The sequence below is a fragment of the Anoplopoma fimbria genome, chromosome 10 (genome assembly GCF_027596085.1).
Source record: "Anoplopoma fimbria isolate UVic2021 breed Golden Eagle Sablefish chromosome 10, Afim_UVic_2022, whole genome shotgun sequence".
Classification (NCBI taxonomy): Eukaryota; Metazoa; Chordata; class Actinopteri; order Perciformes; family Anoplopomatidae; genus Anoplopoma; species Anoplopoma fimbria.
Window position 1 is genome coordinate 5446537 of NC_072458.1, and position 19848 is coordinate 5466384.

The window sequence follows — 19848 nt, forward strand, 5'->3', positions numbered from 1 at the left end:
TCGGAGGGCACTGAGGCGCGGCCCAAAGTTTTGCATCACTGTTAAAGTTCGAGAGAAAATTGAAAAATACAACCTTTTGCAACAGCGTAAAAAAATACAGCTGGGGAAAAAAAACCTCTGCTTTACATCTGTAGTGTTTTTGCTTCGTTTTTTTTTTTCATGTTGTTTTTCTTGTCCATATAACAAATACAGCATTAAATTCTAAAATGATACATCATAGTTTTTGAGTTTCATTCATTACAGTAAAATCAGTAGGATGGTATAGTATCAAAAGAACAAACAAGACAACAGGATGGTGTCATGAGCAAGCACACAGCGTGAACAGAGAGCCAAAGAGGAAGGATAAAGTTCACGGAAATAAACCACCACGCCAGGAGGTTTGGAGCTGACCGTCAATGTGATCCATAACCTAAATCCACTAGTTAAATAATATATTCTTCATATATATATTTATATATATATTTATCTCATATAATCTCCACATATATAGATATATATATATCTTTCCGTAACATAACCCCTCCCACAGTGATTTGAAGGTAAAAGTGACAGGAAGAGGAGGAATATATCTATGACTTAAAATAGATCTTCGTCCACTGAGAGTAAAGGGAGGTTACACATCTTCTGTATCATTAGCACTTCAGTATATTCTGTATATTCCACTGCATATGAACAGATACTGCTGTTCCAAGGTTTTAACCCGCAAACAATCCGCGTTTCTTTACAAAATATGTGCTTAATGAAATAAACAAAAGGAGAAAGGAAACATCTGTGGAAAAGGACAAAATTAGACAAAAATATGTATCCAGGGTAAAGTGAATGATTCTGTAGCATAAAAACATTTAAAAAATCTCAACAATTACAGACACGAGCAAGGATTTTCTACACTAAGCAAGTTTTCACCTGGCTTTTCTCATACATTATAGTTCAACAATAATTAAAAACAACAATTTTGGTTGGACAAATAGAAATTAACAGTCTTGATTGCATTTTGGAGTCAATATATAATATTAAATAACAAAAACAAAATGTCTAATAAAAAAAGTTGCGCATTGGAAGAAAGACACAACAGTTTATATAGTTCCATTCAGACCCGCTTTTCGGGGAAGCGAAGAAACATAAAAGAAAATAATTTTCATGAACACAAAAGTAAGTGCATCCCTATGAGGCGCCATAGAGCTTCACTTTTTGTGAAACAAAGTGTTTTTCTACCTGGCAGACCTAAAGAAATAAAAACAAACCTACATCAAATTAAACCGGTGACATTTTTGTTTACCTTTTACACATGAAAAATGGAGTTCTGTCAGACTTTAACATCACACATCATGACTTTCTTCTTTCGTCTCACAACGTTCAAGTGATTCAAAATATATATATATATATATATATATATATATATATATATATATATATATATATACTGTATTTACTTTATAACTCAGTACCAAATATAAACAAACGTATACAGGTATTGATATCCATTTAGGTCCTCAAAATGTCAATTACAAGTACTGCCGGTAGTTCTACAAAATGGTATGTGTGTGTGTGTTTGCATTCAATAAAACAAAAGCTTAAAAACAATGGCAAAGCATACCTGATAGTCGCCGTAGCACAACAGTGTTCTATAGTTTAAGCTGATTACATACGTATAACTGAGTCAGTTTAAGCTTTATGATTATAAACATCATATATAGCCTGTAGGTCCAGTATTCTGCGACAAGCGTTACAGCACCAAACGTTTCGTCATTTGGCAAAATTCAAGCTTTAAGTGAAAGTCAAATGCTCTTGTTTAATAATAATAATAAAGTGTTACTGTGACGCCGTGATTTGTATAAAGCTAGCAATAACATTTCCCCTTGTACTTTCGCTTTTTTTTTTTTTTTTTATTCATCTCTTTTCCCGCTTTAAAAAAACCTCACGTTGTCTCTTTTAAATCTTTTTCAAAGCGTATTCAGTAGTTTTTGCTTCCTGCTAAATCTTGGTGTGCGGTCTGTTTGGCACAATATCACAGCCCTCTTAAATTAATCATAAATATGGCTGTGATACATTAGAGTCGCAAAACAGATTTTTTTGGTTCCAAGATTTGTACAGGGAAAGAAAACAAAAAAAGTGAAAAGAATAATATAATAATATTTAGCGCATCTAAACGAAAGGATTTACAGAGCAAGTTAAAAATCTTCCTGTGGACAATAATGCTCTTCTTCTGTGTACTTCTACAAGCACAAAGCAATATACTTTCAGATTGTGCAGAAAGCAACAGACATTACTGTGCCTCTGATCGCAGACAATAACAACAAAAATAAAAAATTATCGATAAGACCATAATAACCTCTCTTCATAAATTAAATAATTAACATTTTGCTTTTTTTTTTTTTTTTTTAGATGATTGGCCTACCCCAACTCAAAAATTACATCATCACCCTGCCCAACTCCCCCCCCCGAAAAACAGGAAATAAAAATACATCACCAAAAAAACCTGATTTATCATATTATTCGTCGATAGAATCGTTCTCTCGTGGGCTCTGGGCCCAGAGTTGGACACATTTAACAATAATAAAATCTGTACATCTTGGAGTTCCCACTACGAAAGCTTTTTTTTTTTAGATCCATCTCTTTGTCGTATACTTGCACAATTAAGTAACCTCGAGGTTTGATAGCACTTTGGAGTTGATTGTTTACCAGCTAGTTTTTGTATACATATATATTAAACATCAACTTATTTTTTATTTGTTTCTCAAGCTTGTTAAAATGTTTAGTCCTCTTCCGGGGCAGCACCAGCGTTGCCCTCACCCCAATTTGATTGGTCGTTGTCGGTAGGCTCCTCCCCATCCAGGTCCTCCCCTTCCTCGCCGTCGAAGTCTTCATCGCGAGGAAACTCCATGCCCTCCAGGCCCTCCTGAGTAGCCTGGTGCGAGTCGGCGCAGTCCGCACACACACCGTAGCGCCGCGAGCCGTGACGGATACCCACGCTGGCTGCAAGCATGAAGATCTTCTTGCACACCATGCACTTGTACTTTTTGTCCTTCTTGTGCACCTGTAAGAGGGACGGGGAGAGAAGGTGAGTCAGGTCGGTTGCCATTTGAAGTTTGGATTCACTGGTCTCTTTAACTTTTCCTTTAAATGTCACATTGACAGACATTTCTGGGAAATACGCTTAAATCCTGTCTTGCTGAGTTAGATGAGAAAATTGATGATACTGTACCAGAAATGTGAAGCTACCACTAGCAGAGAGTTAGCTTAGCATAGAGGGTAAGGAGGTACTTTAGAGCTACTGGTATTTTGTTACCTTCAGACAGAGCCAGGCTAGCTGTTCCCCCTGTTTCCAGTCGTGTTAGGCTAAGCTAATTGGCAACTAGTGGTAGCTTCATCAGGGAAGGACAATTTGTGACGGCTAAGACACCCAATCAAGTAGCAAACGTTGGTGTCTGTCATCTTTCCAAAGGTCTCAGGGCCTGTGAACACTAGGAGGTAAACGGCTTCGGTAGCGTTTCTAAAGCCCTCAGTTTTTGGAGGTTTAAGACTCTGTGGTAGTGTGGACGCTAGGCATAAACGTAGCAAAAAATATGCGTTTTATAACGGAAAACATAGTAGTGTGGATGTAGCCTAGGATACTACATACATTAGAAAAATAGATATCACAGCCATACATTGCTGCTTTTAAAAATACCTTGTTGAACTCACTCCTTCGAGCAAAAAACTCCCAGACACAAAACCATGAGGTGGAGTGTAAAGGCATGAGATTGTTTATTTATTTAGATCCCCATTAGCTGGGGGTGAGGCTGGCACAAGATGGTGGATGGACATCACATGGTTGGTGTAAAAGAGAGGAGCGGATCCTGTGCATACGTGGACTCACCAGGGAATGTCGCTTTACGTGCTCACGGCGGGTGAACAGCTTGCCACAGATGTCGCAGCTGAAGGAGCGCACGCCCGAGTGGATGATCAGGTGCCTCTTGAGCGTGCGCCGATGCTTGGCAATGTAGTTACAGTGGGGGCACTTGAGCTTATTGAGGGCTAGATGTGAGGACTCGCCTGGTTAGAGAGAAAAACACAAACGTGCAGATGCAGTGATTTAGTAACATGATGTTTTAGCGTACAATTACAGCTTAAAAAACACAACCATGGTTTGTTCTTTTGAGTTTTAATTTGACTAGACTGGAAGAACAAACTGGACATGGGAGAAGACATGATCATAAAAAGCTACATTTGCATCAATAGATCCTCTAATGAGAGAGGGGTGCGTCAGGAACCAATATCCTGTTTATCAAATCACTGAGTTAGGATGCGGTAGCCATTAGAGAGAATAATACACCACAAACGGATGCATCAGAAAAAACTTTCACTCAGTTTGTTAAATTTCAGAGATAAAACTGATTACTGTGGCAACCATGTAAAATGAACAATGCAGCTCTGTCACTGTTGCTAAGTAACTGATGCCTATTTCAAATTGAGTCTACAAGTCTACTAGAGATTCATATTAGCAGTGAATGTGAAGCAGCAACATGGATCTGCTGTCGTGATACATCGACATTATAAAGCAGTTTGAGGGGAAGATACTTGAGAAATCAGCATTGTCAACGTAACGGTTGTGATTGCAACTAGAACGCTTTTTATGAAGAGGTGCAACTAAAAACGTAATTATTCAACGTCATTAACACATTACAGGGACCACAATGCTAGTAATTACCCACTACTGTAAGTCTGCAGCAATTTTCTGCAAAACTGTTAAGGTGCACATGATTCTAAATATATTCCATAATATCATAATCAACTCCTAACATCAAAGACAAAAAAAAACACCTTCCTGCATCATCCATCAATATTGACTACTATAGGACTTAACAAGTAGATCATATGGTGTGCCAGGATTTATTTTTTTCCTGAGTCTCAAAGAAAGAAATCAAGATGTCCTTACACCAGCACCGTCTTTATTAACCCTCTGGGATGTTTATGCTAAGAAGCTAATGAGGACAGCTGGGCTTCCAAATAAATAAGCAATGTATTGATTTTGAAAAGACTCCAAACGGAGAGGCTAGTCTTTAGTGCTGAGTGAGTGGGGGGGGAACAGAGCGGAGCCTTTTGTTTGAGACAGGTTGCACACAACAGAGGCGTTGTTACGGCAGGTTGCTAGGGGGAGGAGTGAGGAGGAAGGGTTGATGAGAAGCAGGTCACCTGTGTATTTCCTGTGTGTGTGTGTGTGTGTGTGTGTGTGTGTGTGTGTGTGTGTGTGTGTGTGTGTGTGTGTGTGTGTGTGTGTGTGGTTCACCTTGAGGATGTGCAACAAGATGTTAACTTAGTCAAAATAAGATTTTTTTGCAGACGAAAATATTCTTGAGTTTGAATTTGAACTAAATACTAAAAACAACAAAAAAGCTATCTTTTTTTAGTGTATTTCAACTATGATTTTATAGTTTTAGATATAACCTTAAGGGCCATTTTGAGCCTAATTTCCCATCTCCCCCTCATTCCTTTTAAGCTGATGTCTCAACCCACAACTCCACCCATCCGTGACACTGATGCCCTTCAATCAAACTGCCGCTTAACGCAAATTCAAGAGGGAGATTCATAGATAAACCATTTTTATTTTTTTATTTTATTACAATTACGTTTATATTTTTCCAGGTATGAGAAGCTACTCTGTTGCGTTTGTGCAATAAATTGTGGGAAAGTAGTGTCCATCAGCAGCACACTCAAATATCTGGTGTTTTTTTTTTATGCATGCTGTAAGTATTCTTCATTTTGAACAATCTGAATACTAACATACATCCTTAGAATGATTGTGTAGTATTAAATTAGAACACAAAGCCTTGTGTACTGTAGACAATGACCATCTACTTCTGTGACACACTGGTTTCCCCACCACCCAATTAAAGCAAATTTATGATTTTTGGCCTATATGAATAAAATTAACCATTCGTTCTCTATATTTTATAAATACACTGACATGGGAATAACACAATCACTTTGTGTAACAGGGTCATGCAGGTTAATTTTGAATTTGTACGCTGGTTGAGGACAAACCCTTAAATAGAAAATAATATATTTGTCTGTCGCTTATTCAAGGAGAACTACTGATTGGACTGCCCACACGCATTTGAGAAGGTGCATTTTAGTTAAAGATTCCAAGTTTCATAGAAGCAGCCTGATTTATTGTTCTTTTTTTTTTTGCTGTCGTCTAGAGAGAGTGCAGCGTCTTACCATTCTCCCAGGACTCTCCTTGCTGTAAATCCTGGATGATGCTATACTGGATCTGATTGGCCAGCTCTGGGAAAGGGGGAGGGGGAGGGGAGAAGCGAGAGGGAGAAAGAGAGATGAGAGGTGGTTGAGAGCCTGGACTGGGGAGGGGGTGCACACCTCACAACGCCCTGTGTACACAACTAACCACCCCCCACGTGAAACAATGGGAGTTTCAGTTAACAACATAGGCAAACACACACACACACACACACACACACACACACACACACAGGGGTCCCTACTATATGTAAAGCAGTGTGTTCCCGAGGCAAGGGCAACAAACTCTGGTGTAACCAGGGCTCCAGCAGGGAGGGGGTTAATTAGAGTAGAGCCCTCCCTCTGGCTCAGCTTACACTCAGCTTTTGTAAGCACTTGTGTGTGTGAGCACCTGTGTGTGTCTGGTTCCTCCAGCATCAGTGCTTAGAGTCCATTAAAGACACGCCCCTGTGTGTGTGTGTGTGTGTGTGTGTGTGTGTGTGTGTGTGTGTGTGTGTGTGTGTGTGTGTGTGTGTGTGTGTGTGTGTGTGTGTGTGTGTGTCCATTCTCCCTGGGTCAATATTTGGAATAGTGAGGACAGCCCCAGTGCATTAGTGTGGATTAGGGAGGGAAGGGACTGCCCATGGCGGCTTTGCACCTCGAAGGGATTGGGGAAGTTGTCGTACTAGGGTGTTCGTTCGTGTGCACACTTCAACATAGACTAGTGTGTATGCAAATGCATTTCACCTGCCCTGTGTGTCGTTGTGCAGCACGCACCCTTTAAACAATCCAACAGTGTTGTTTGGAGAAGACCCAAGAATTTATTGGCCACGAACGTTGACTGTGGGCTCAGCGTGGTGAGAGCAGACAGCAATGGCAAAGCACTTATATCGTTGAAACCAGCCTTCACTTTCAACAGTTATTTTCCACACGACACAAGCATTCCTGTCACTCTGTAAACGGTCTACCTCCAATTGTTTCAGACAGTTTTTCCAGCAAAAGGCTATATATATATATATTTGATGGTTCAAGCCTCTAAAATGCTTTTCTCTGTCTGATAAAATTGTAAACTGAATACGTCTTTTGGTCAGACAAAAAAAGGACATACACCTTGGACTCAAATTGTGTAAGGCATTTTGAAGAATACACCAATTGAAAAATAATCAGTATATGAACCAATAAAAGGCAATAATTGTTAGTTACAGTCCTACACGTTCTATTTGTTGAACAACCTATTTACAAGTAGCGATAAAACACACTTTAAAGTAAGCACCTATTTCAAAGTGCAGACAACCAAAACTATTTAAAGATTACCAACACTTGGGCTACTATGTTTCTATCCTTGGATCATGACCGCACCGATCAAACTGAAACCCAAACGGGTGACATCACTGTGGGAAACTGGGGCAGCTCATATTGGTGGATGACTGCTCATGACTGCTCGAACAGAAATATGCAAGCCAGCTACGCCTAATCATGCAAGAGGGCTGTAGTTTTAGAGCGAGCATCTCACAACCAGAAGATGAGTTTTTTGTTTATCGTCCTTCCCATGATCAAAACGATAAATCCTTTTTAGTGTCTTTTGCATGCTGTGTTTTTATAGAATAATCCAATAACCCTCAGCAGACATGGCAAATAATTGTACACATTCACATTTTTGCTCTGTGAAGCAATATTTCGATAAGGCGTAACTAATGTTTTAGACATCATGTGGCACACACATCCAGAGAGAGTAGTAACAAATGAGCACTGTATGCAGCATGAGACCCATCCGGCCTCGACAGCAGAGAGAGGCTGTGGGAACAAACTGAAAGCTTTGGCAAATGTCTTTCGCTCCATAAATGGTACTTGACCATCTTTTCATGTACTTTCCAGGAGGTGTAGACTGAAAAATGGCATTAATAGTTGGGTGCTCTGACACTATATGTACAGTAGACTCCATGACACGGCAGCTTTCTATCCAGAAACTTGTAAACAAATTCAGAATATTACAAACACACCACCGAGGCCCACTTCCTACAAAGTAAAGAATTTCCTATAACGTATAGGCACACAAAGCCGTGTGGAGAAAAATATGACTACATTACTGTAGAAAATGTATAATAATATTAAATTCTATATAAAGCAGCTTTCACGTTACCCACGGACACTTTACACGCAAAAAAAATGTTACGAGTTAAAGGTATTAAAGAAATCTCTCTCAAAAACCCAGTCAGACCAATCTTTACAGCCACTTTTGAATAAAAAAAAAATTGGGGAAAGAAACTGAAAGAAAAATAAACAACGCATTTCAGGCACACTCCTAAACGGGAACAGAAAAAGAGTTTGGAATTTTTTTTTTTTTTTAAATGAGAAGTGAAAACGCTATAGAAACTTCATAATTTTTTAAATATACCTGCTATGCCGATTATTCCTCATTAGTGGTTAAATTTTTTTATAATCAAGATAATGTGTTGCCCATTTCTGCCTCAAATTCTCCAGAAATCACATCGCACACATTACAAACAATAGAGATGGACACATTGTTACAATTTTCGGCCCTTACAGAGCCTAAATATTCACAGATCTATATTTAAAATGTGAACATAGACTATACCGTAAGAGTGAATGAATGGATTGTTGAACACAGAACTTTCATTTCAGGGTAAACAGTTTCCTTGAAACCTTTTTACTGTGACTAACAGCCTACTTAAAGTCTTAAGCATATCTTTATTTGGAAACGTAGTATACATTAAGTAGAGACATGGAGCTAAACAACACAGATACATGACAACGGGAAGGTTGGAGAGTTTGCACGTGTGGACGAACCAGCTGAGCGTCTCCTCAAGGCCATTACAACACCCTGGATCACTCTGTGCACACATTAAGAAGAGCCATAGGAGGAGTTGGAGGCACTAAGAGCATTCAAGTGCATTTAGGGAGGCCTTGGGGAAGAAATGTTTCCCCTGCTTTTTTCATTTTCCTGCATTAGGGACGGCTTCTCTCCCTCTTGCGCACACAAAATGAAGTTCTCTCTCTCTCTCTTTCTACACACACTTTGTTCCTCAAAACCCTCCCCTCCCTCCCCCCGTCCATACTACTCCACTTAATATGTGATATCATTACGGTTAGATGGAGTGCCATCCTTAATGGGGCCAACAGAAGGAGAAGGCTGGAGTTGAGAGAAGAGATTACTAAAGAGCGCTTAAACTGTATGTGGATGGGTGAAGTGATGGATAGATTAACAGGACGGAAAGCGTAAGGTATCAAACAGTAGAGAGAAAGGGAAAAGATGAAAGTGCGCAAAAGTTTTACCAAACAAGATTTAAACCTTAATTGAAAGTTCATAGGCACTCAAGGTTTTCACCAACCACAGCATACTGCATGTATTTTTAGTTAAGGTAAGTCGCTCTCCAACGCATTTCTATTTTTTTCCACAAAACATTTTAGCGTACCGATGTGAACCACTAAATTGCGCCAGAACCATTGAAATGGACTTAATGTCCTATCTTTTCCTCAGGACAAGTCTCAGCAGCGCTGTGGCAACACAAAGCTCTCCAGGTGGGCGTAACTCCTCTAAGCCCCCTGCTCTGTAGTGATTAGTGGAGATCATGGCCAGGAGTGACTCACTTCTCGGCTGTGCACAGCAGGTTAAATTGCAAGTTATAAGCTCATATCCTATTAAGTGTTAAAGCTTGGTACAGATCAAAAACTGAAAATCCATACTTTTTGCAGGGTGATCAATAATTTGATCATGAATCCTAGTGATCATGCCAGTGTTTCCTCACTAGGGGCGGCCACAGCTTAGTTTATGTTAGCATCAAATCTGTTAACATGCATGTGACGGGATTAGATCTGCCACTATATGGTGACAGATCACTCTTTTAAATGAGGCAATGCTGCCCCCAAGTATCAAAAGGTGTGATCTTCCAGGGCTGGATTAAAATTCTGCTAAATTTTACAGGCTGGAAGACCACTAAAAGAGGATCAATTACTAAAGCCACGTGACCCATTAGGGTTATCCTCTTCTGCCCCATTGACCCCCTGGTGGGTTAATCATTACAAATGCATTATGTGGGGACAGGCATTGTACAAATCTACAGAATGTAATCTTACATCCTTTTAAATACAAAATATAAAATATTGGTGCAGCTATAAAAACAGGGTCTTTTTTTGAATTTAGCTTCAAGTTAATGTTGCAAGAAGACAAAACTGAATGTCACAGTAATCTGAGTGTTTAGAGGTTAAACTGATGGGGGAGAGGTTGGGGCAGAAGGCAGAGAGGCATCGAGCTAATGATGCTACCTGACATACAGAACCAGTCAAACGTCTGGACACACCTTCTCATTCAACTACTTTGAAGAATCTAAAATATAAAACATATTCTGGTTTGTTGAGCATTTGTTTGTTTACCACATAATTCCATATGTGTTCCTTCATAGTTTTGATGTCTTCAATATTAATCTACAATGTAGAAAAAAATAAAAATAAAAATAAAGGAAAAAACATTGAATAAGAAGGTGTGTCCAAACTTTTGACTGGTACTGTAACTGGTTATTGTGTCTCCCACTAGCAGTAGCTAAAGGCAAAGTTTGCAGACATTATTGCAAAGCACAAAGTCACATAGACAAGTGCAGAGGGCTTTTTCTTTTTACGCAATTTGTTAATTCTTACTATTTAACCAAAGGGTTAGCCGATTACTTATACCCCTGCATTGCTTTCATGATATTTCTGTGATTCATTTAAGATCTTCCTGCCGTCTGAGAATTTGGTCATCATAAAAAGCTACTAATGCCACCTCTTTTAATTCATGTTAAATTAAGAATGGTGCAATTTGCTATATAACCCTTTTGAAAAGGCAAACTCATCCCCATTATGTTTAAAAAAATCAGTAGCAATCTATAACAAGATTATATGCTTATTCTTTCCACAAAACCAAAAATTACTACAAACAAACTATTAAACTATTCAATTAAATGGCCACAATTATTTGACCGTGCTTTTTATACCTTATGTTGGAATATTGGGTTGAGAGTGTGAAGTGCGTTCGGATGTGTTCAAATGTGTGTCGTACCAGCATTTTCGGAGAGGGAGGAGAAGTCCTCTCTGGGGTAGGAGGCCGAAGGCTGGATGAACATCCCCTCGTCAAATCCCTCCTCAGGCTCTGGTGGAAAGTTGTAGACAAAACGCCGCGTGGTGGTCTGCTTTTTCCGCCGTCCACTTCCTGCCGCGGCATCTGGTGCTTCTCGCTTCATTGCCGAGGGTGCTGCAGCAGCGCCACCTGTGGCTGGCTCGTTCCAGACGAACACCTGGCCACTCGCCGACCGCGTATCATTGGTCTCCGCTGAATCAGACGAGTTGTCGTTGTGGTGGCTCCAGTTACCAGAGGCTCCAGGGGTCACCAGGGCACAGCCCTCAGCCCCAACCATTGTCACCTCTATATCGCTGATCTCCTCCTTCATCCTGCCGCCTTCGTCTTCTTCGTCCATTGCATCCTTTCCTTGATTGTTGCTGGCCTTGATCGACAGCTTCGACAGGATGCTTGTGGCCCAGAAGTTGCTTGGCTTGCGGTCCAGCCCTCTCTGTCCGTCTTTGGACACCATTTGCCTCTTGTTGTAGTCCACCACCACCGAATCGGGAGCCTCCTGCTTGATGCTGATGTTCAGGGCGTCCTTTATAAAAGCCCTACATGAATGTACAACCTCTGACATCTGGAGGTAACTAGCGACAGACATCACCTCAATGGCATTTTGGCTTGTGAGCAGCAGATTCCCAGAGTAGAGAAAGTCGAGGATAACGGAGAAGCCCTGCACAGCAGCAACATCCAGGTGTGTGACCGTGGCCTGGTCCTGGGCCTCGCCCTTGGTCAGACAGTAGAGGGTTTTGAAGTAGCGGCTGCCCGCCACCAGGATGTTCTTGTGTGCGCGGAACACCTGGCCCGAGACGACTATGTTGACGTCGCAGAGGATGCCACTTTTGCGTTGCTTGTCCAGCTCCTGGAGAAGCTGGTAACAGTAGGAGTTCTCATTGGACTTGTTGCGGTAGTCTTCCTCTGAGCAGTTAGTGGAGGGGCTGCCGTTGTCTGAGGGCCTCATCGTCTCCTTTTACACGAAAGAGAAGAAAAACAAGAATTATTATTGAAGATTTGGGTTCCCACAAGTAATTTGCAAAAGTACACAAAAACGTATATATATATATACATATATATATATATATATATATATGTTCCCTCCTTGTAACACTGATTAAATAACACAGACATACACCCTCGGGAACCCGGCGTGACACCGGCGCACCTGCCCTGGGGATGAAACAGGTTTGACAGGCTGCTGTTATGGGGGAGGTGGGAAAGAGGCAAGGAAAGGTGTTACTTATTGCTTTTAGGCTGGATAGTATTACCTAACCCCCTTATCAATTCTTTCTCTCCATTAAATTTAAACTCTTGGTCCTAACACAAAAATTTAAACTAGAGGCCCAATGGCAAAATGATAAACCCTGAGAGGCTGTAACTTAACATATAGATAGGGAATATGTTTGAGTAAAAGCCATTGTAATTAATTGATTTTCTGTAGATTTATCCCCGAAGGTGGCTATTTTAATTAATGATTTCTTCCTTTTCCAGAATGCATTTCGACAACCCCAGAGAATGTGTGCACACTGGCAACATTTTCAGTCCAATCAAATGTTTAAAACAGTGACACCTCTTACTCGAATGACAAAATGTCATGTGGTTTTGCATCAATCTCTGGAGAAAACATAATGCCCACTGTTTTAGTTTTTAGGTAGATGGAATATTTTATCCCATTAAATTCCATTTATGCTGTACTATAAAAATCTCAACATGATGCCGCTTTGCACCTGCATTTGTTCAGGTATCCAAGGCAACAATAAAAATACACAGTAAGCAAGGGACATCATCTATGGCTATATTCATAATTTTCTAAAACCACCCCTCTGACAGAGTTTAAAAAAATTATATTTCTATTTCCTTTAAACGATAAATTTGATTTCCCAGGAGCATTTTTTAGTCTCTTAGGAGAATGTCTTGGTTTTAGAAAATCTGGCTTATGTTATCACTTCCAAAGATAGATTAGAAGATATTTTTGCAAGATTCAACATTTTATACACATTCAGCTTCGGTACAATAAAATTCCCCTATTTCTTAAATTTGGAAGCTATATGTAGAACGGGCCGACGAGTGTCCAAGCAGGACACGACGTGGCTGTGGGATGGGAGGGGAACTGGCAGAAGCACAGATCTACCCTGTAACAGCCACCCTCCCCCTCCACCGCTCCCCGTTAACAGGGCAATGGGCCAGCCTGGTACGGAGCAGAGAAGAGGGGAGTATTAACATGTGTATAAGCATACGCTTATATATGCATTGACAAAATACACTGCCCAATAAAAAACAAAAAAATGCAAATACACCCTGCATGTGTAGAACTCTACGTTATAGTTTTACATTTCAAACAAGTACACACACACACACACACTCACATGTAGCATCGTACATCTATTGCAGATTTTAGAATTGCACAGCAGATGTCCTAATCCAGAATAATTCACATTGCTCGAGCCCTGCATTTTTGCCCCCGCCTACCACCATCTCTGCCGCACACACATGCATGCACACTCTGCCACACAACCACAAAAAAAAAAAAAAAAAAAGAAGCTGCCTACACATACACACAGCTGGGGTTTCAGCTCGAGTAATTCAGATTAAATCCATTTCTCTGAGGTCCCCACCCAGCCCCCACCCCCACCCCTACTCCCTCCACACTGCAGTGCTTGTCCATGGCAGCCTGGGCACACAGGACAGTATAGGGGGGCTTATCATCCTCTGCCACAGCTGGAGGGAAGAGATGAAGAGAGATGGGATGGAATGAAATCAGAGGCAGAATGTGGGAGAGATAGAGAGGGGGCAAAGTGGACGTACTTTGCGGGCTGGAGGAAATAAAAAGTAGGACAGAAAATGATATTAGACCAGAGCAGAATTGAAGAGTTCTGTGGGAGAAAAATAAAATAAAAGAAGAGTTGATAGAAATACGTGTGAAAAGAAGATGAGGAATGGTTGGACTATAAACGAGAACAGAGCGATAACTCACCCACAAAGAAAAAAAGAGTGAGAGCATGAGGCAGAGATTGAGACAGAGTGAGACCTTGAGCCTCAAGAAAAAGGGCGGAGGGGAAAATGTGGAGCAGAGGGGGACGGAGAGCGGCCGATAGAGAGGAGTTGGGTCGCCCCATTTTAGCCTTCACAATAGCCCGTGTTCTCCCCGAGGCTCATTGTCCACTCACTGTAGGCCTTTGTGAAAGGTTTCAGCACTCACTCTCTTATTACACAGCAGCTCCCACTCGCAAGCATAGAAGGGAGCCAGAGTGCGTGTGGGTGAGGAGAAAAGGATGAGGAGGGAGGAGAAAGAATTATTCCATGATATACACATCAAAGCCTCTGGAGGGGCATGGTCATCATGTCGAGTACTGTGGTGGAATATATTGGTGGGGTGAAGGCCAGTAGTGCTATCACAGCAGTAGGTGCTGGATAGGCCACCCAGTTTGATTACATGCAGATTTTTGCTGTTTTGCTTTGGTCCATTGCTCTTCTCTTTTGATACGTTTAGACCAAACAAGCTTTTACCAGAAGACGAAACACCTTCAAACACTTTTAGTCAGTAGACGGTGAGGGTTGAGTAGAAAAAAAAGCAAATATGTCATAAATGCTACAAATAAACAAGTGCTCTCAGACTCCTAGTTACTTGGTATTTGTAGTCTTATTTTATCATTTCAACCTGGCGATCCCACCCCCAAAAACCCATGACTCCCCACAACTTTTTATCCATTACACATAGCAAGGCAATGGGCCAAAGAGGCAAGACTTTGCCTGGCAGTTCTGATACGAGTTGTGTGTGTGTACTTATTGGAGTCAGGTTAGGACAGCCTGGTACTGGATAAGTTGCACCATACTGGCCTCATCAGCAGCAGCAGCATCATCATCCTTTCTCCAGATGTGCCACGTGTGAGCTGGGAGCTTAGAGAACCAGCAGACCCTGCACAGCAGATGCTGGAGGCAAAAACCAGCCTGAGCCAAGCGAGAATGTGGGGACAAGATCAAACCTCCCCCAGTTGTGACGTGGCTAGGTTTTTTTTATTTGAGCCAGAGATGGTAAGAGGGGAGAAAGAGAGTGCAAGAGAATCCAAGCTGGGAAAGAAAATTCCTTTCATCTGGGAATGACATGGATGCTTTAAAATGTACGATGAAGGGGCCAATAAGAACTGATTTACAGGTGGATTAAACAAACCAAGGTAGCCATAAATTCAGGCTTATCGAAGCACCGGCGTCAGTCAGACACACCTCCAACAGATCATGTGATACAACACCGTCCCCATGCAATATAATGACCGACTGAGCCAGTTTTTGTTTACCCTTTTAAGCACACATTTGCCTCCAACCCCTAACTTGTCTACCCCCACCCACCCTCTTTCAATCCAGTCCCATGACCAGCCCAGCCCAGCCCTGAGGCCATCTCCACCGGTCCTTCCCTAACTCCCTACATATACTGTACCCCCGCCCAACCGTCTGTACCCAGATGCCAGAACAATACAATACTGCAGTGTGTGTTTGGCCCAAGGTGTGGGAGGGCTGCACTGAGTGTCTCCCGGCCTCCTAACAATGCTCTGACAGAGGAGGCAGAGATAGGGGGGGAAGAAAAACGAGGGGAGGGGAGAGTCACTGACGGATTCAACAAGAAGAATTCTCCCTCTGGCTGCACCCCACCCCATTCCCCTGACCTGTGGCCCCCAATAAACATCCCATCTATCTGGCAGACACCAGAACGCAAAGGGTGGGTCCCATTTCACATTCAGGGAGAAGTGCGGTTGTCTTAACTAAAATGAGGGGGTGAAATAACTTGTATGGGTCCAGTATATCTGAAAAACATTTTTTTCGCCATCAAAATTAAAGAGGTGACGTGGATTGTCTCATGTGGCTTCATGCGCCTCATCTTGGACCGGGTTAAATATTTGAATATTGCAAGGGTTTGGTGAACAGGTGTCTGTATTACGGATGAAAACAAAAGAAGAAAAAGAGGTAGAGACAAGAAAGCACGTCAGCAGATGAGAGAAAAAGAGAGTTTATGGAGAGGCTGGATATTGAGAGAACTGAAACGGAAATTAACTTTGTGGTAATAATTCGACGACATACAGAGCATAACCTTTTACCAATTTGCCAACAAAGGAAAGGTTACTAGAGAATTAAATTGAGTTATATAGATCCCAGATATATGATCACATATTTGATCTTAGGGAAACAATGGTCTACGTTTGCCTCATTTTGACCTCTTACCAGCGAGCATAGGGAAAAATTTGAGCACAAGACAGCGTCTAGATAATTAAGGACAACGGCCCCCTTCTCCAAGGAGACCCACATTTACCACAGCTGCCCTGGTGTGCAAGGGCTAATCAAGTTAGCTTTAACGAATGCAGCAGAGGCCTGACTAACGCCAGGAATGGGTGAATAGAACAAGACGTTGACTCATAACACCATAATTCCCCTTTTAATGTACTGCTTCACAATACTACCTCGCTTAACATACACTGGTGCTCATTATTTCAACAGTACTGTATATATATGAAAAGGATTACAGTTTAATTCAAAGGCAGTCACAAGTGGAAAAAAATCAGATCTGAGGAAGATCAAAACTGCAAAAAGTAAGTCAATAAAAAATCTGAATTAAATAATTTCCAATAATGCAGCACTGGGACTTTATTGCCCCAGCTCTGTTCGACATGAGGAAATGGACTGGATAACCTCTCAGTGTCTGGGGTCCTTGTTGCTAAGGAAAAGCCACACCAAGCCCCTAATCCAACCTTACTGCCCTCCTTACCAATTAGGGGATGTGCACAAGTTAGTACATCACTTTAAGTATTAGTGATTGCGTGTGCAAAGCAAGGAACTAAATGTAGTAGTGCAATCCTCTTCGCTCACAAATTAGAGTCAAATAGCACCCCGCTCTTAATTCCCCTGACAGCCCAGAACATTGTCAGGATAGGAGGTCGGATGTGGAAATGCGCAAGGAACAGAAGTAACACTACATGTTTTTTTGAATAAGGATTGATGTGAGAAATGCCCTTTGACACTTTGGCAAATATGCACTCCCTGTTTTTACGAGGTCTCTGAAGGAGCACTGTAGAAATGTTGCCTACACTGCAATAAAAAGAATGAACCAATAAAAAGACCTCATGCACGTCAATAGACATCGTTCCAATATGGCTTGGTAGTTTTGGATTATAAGCAATCAATACATTTATACCGTCAATAACTTTGTACCTATCTCTGAAGCTTGGGCTAAAACATAGTCTTTAAATGCCAATTAGATTAAGAGGGGCAATTTCCCAATATTGAATCTTTTGTACAAGAGATGGGGCGTAGATCATGAAATATGCCTCTCAAAGGTAGAACACTAGCATCCATTAATTGAGAAATATGTGGATGACAGGGTCAGGTGATGCCATGTCATTCCATTTACTGACATCTATTTCACAAATGCATGCCTATTCATGGGGGCCAGGCAAACTGTCAGGCTCCAGGCAACTTGATTTACTCTCCTCCTCTTGTCCAGCCCTGCAAGTGACACCATGTATGGATTTGGGGGGGTCATTCTAGCACAATGCCTCTAATTTAGCTCCCCAAAGGGAGGAGGTGGAGGAGGAAGAAATGCGCCAGAGGTCAACCGGGACCGCGAGCCAGGAGAAGTGCATGATGAGGAGGGGGGTGGGGTGGGGTGGGGGGTGAGTAGGGGTGCGGTTCCCCAAAGGCTACTAGGGTCGAGTCCTTGTCATTGTGTGACCTCTAGCAAGCTAGCAATCAAGACAGCTGCTGATGCAACAAAAGGGTTTGCTTACATCTTTACATTGTGTGCACCCCCCAAAAAATATATATTCTACAACACTTACACTGTCCCTTATTCTTAATTACTATTTAAGGAAGTTCAAAACGATGAAAAGTGTGTTTGTGACAAGCAATGAACCCTTAATCCTGAAGGTACAGTCTCCTGTGGGACAGTAGCAGGTGTCCTACTGGACCAGGTCTGTGGGTGTAACTGGACTTATAAGTGGGCAGACACTCGTTACTGAATGAGAGAGACTGGTGTCACTCATGTTAAAAGGAAGTTCGGGTCTTTTGCCATTCAATACCAGTTAGTCGACGTTAGCCTCGCTAGGGGGTTTCCACTCCGGTCCCTGCCCATCTAACGCCACCTCCGGCTGCAGCAGAGCCTCAAGCGGCTAGCCGGCTAAGCTAGCAGTTAGCTCAGGTTAGCAGGCTGATGCTAGCCAACCAGCCCGGGGAAGGGACAGCGGAGCTCGGGTAACAAAACAGCCGGCTTTCGCCTCCGCTGTGCTTAACAAGCTGCAGAAACTGCCTTTATTAGTGACAAACCAAACAAACTTTGACACAACGGCGGAAACAAAGCGTGACAGGTGTGTGTCGTCACGCAGGTGAGGAGCGCGGAGCGGGACTCGCGTTACCTGCTTGGTGGGGTCGTTCCTCCCGTGCTCGGAGGACAGGTGATGCCGCAGCAGCAGGGCCCGCTTGTAGTTGCGGCTTCCTTTGACCAGCTCGTCGCTGTGTTTAGTGGCAATGTTGTGACACCAAGAGCAGGACATGAGTCCCGTCTCCTGGCAGAAGGAGAGCCAGGGGAACTCCTGCAGCCACGACGCGTGAAATAACGAGTGTTTCTGGAGCAGCGTCTGCGGTCTCATCTCGACCCCGGACCTCCTGGAGCCCGACTCCGCCACCGCCACCGCCACCGCCGCCGCCGCGTCCCGTCCGTCGGCGTCCCCGGGACTGTTCCCCTCCCTGGACCCGTCCTCCCCTTCCCCTGAGCCCACACAGTCGTCGCCGTCCCCGGCTGCCAGGCTGCCCTCTTCCGGGTCCTCTTCCTCCTCCGCCTCGGGCTCCGTGCTGTCGCTGACGGACCCGGCGCCCTCCTCTCTCTTCTGCGAGGATCCCTTCGCCCCCAGATCGCTGTCCTCCTCCTGATCCGGCCTGTTCCCGTTAAAATGTCGGTCTTGACAGGCCGGGGCCTCCCAGCTGTTACGGTTCCCCCCACCGATACCACTGGAGCCCGTTAACCCAGCTAATCCACCTCCTCGGAAAGCAAGCGACCTGCGGTTTCTCTCACCGGACATTTTTCTTAATATATATTAAAAAATCTTCACTTTCTCCACAGTATTCCCCCTCCGACAAAAACAATGTCTTTATGAGCGATGTGTTGTCCGGAAGAGATGGACCGTCGTCGTCGCTTTTCTCCGCTTTGGCCCTCCCGGTGAGAGAATGTAGGTTATGCGGAAATAAATAAAGGTTTTAAACGCATAATGAATTTCAGGGTTCTCGCTGCGTCCGCGCAGGCCCCGCAGAGGTCGAATGGCAACGACTTTATCCCCCACAATGCACCTCGACCGGAGAAAGGGGGGCTGGAGAGGGAGGGGGCGGCATTTAAAGGAAGATGGGGATCTGTTGATCAGCAAGGGGTCATTGGTTGTTTCAAGGCTGCACCCATTTCACGAATGCTTTACACCTTTTGACTTTTCTTGTGTGCCCCACTTTAGCCCGTCAACATGATATTGTCATAATATTTATTTAGGAATTCTATAAAA

The 19848-nt window shown here is 42.7% G+C and overlaps 1 protein-coding gene across 1 annotated transcript; it reads right to left on the reverse strand.

The window, feature by feature from the left end:
- Positions 1 to 2479: 2479 nt before the first annotated feature.
- Positions 2480 to 19630, reverse strand: zbtb10 (zinc finger and BTB domain containing 10). Its single transcript, XM_054606297.1, has 5 exons — positions 18718 to 19630; positions 11267 to 12293; positions 6199 to 6264; positions 3857 to 4032; positions 2480 to 3034 (listed from the first exon to the last, which is right to left on the reverse strand). Exons 1-5 carry the CDS (start codon positions 19378 to 19380, stop codon positions 2753 to 2755), a joined length of 2214 nt encoding a protein of 737 aa, XP_054462272.1. The 5' UTR covers positions 19381 to 19630; the 3' UTR covers positions 2480 to 2752.
- Positions 19631 to 19848: the final 218 nt, after the last annotated feature.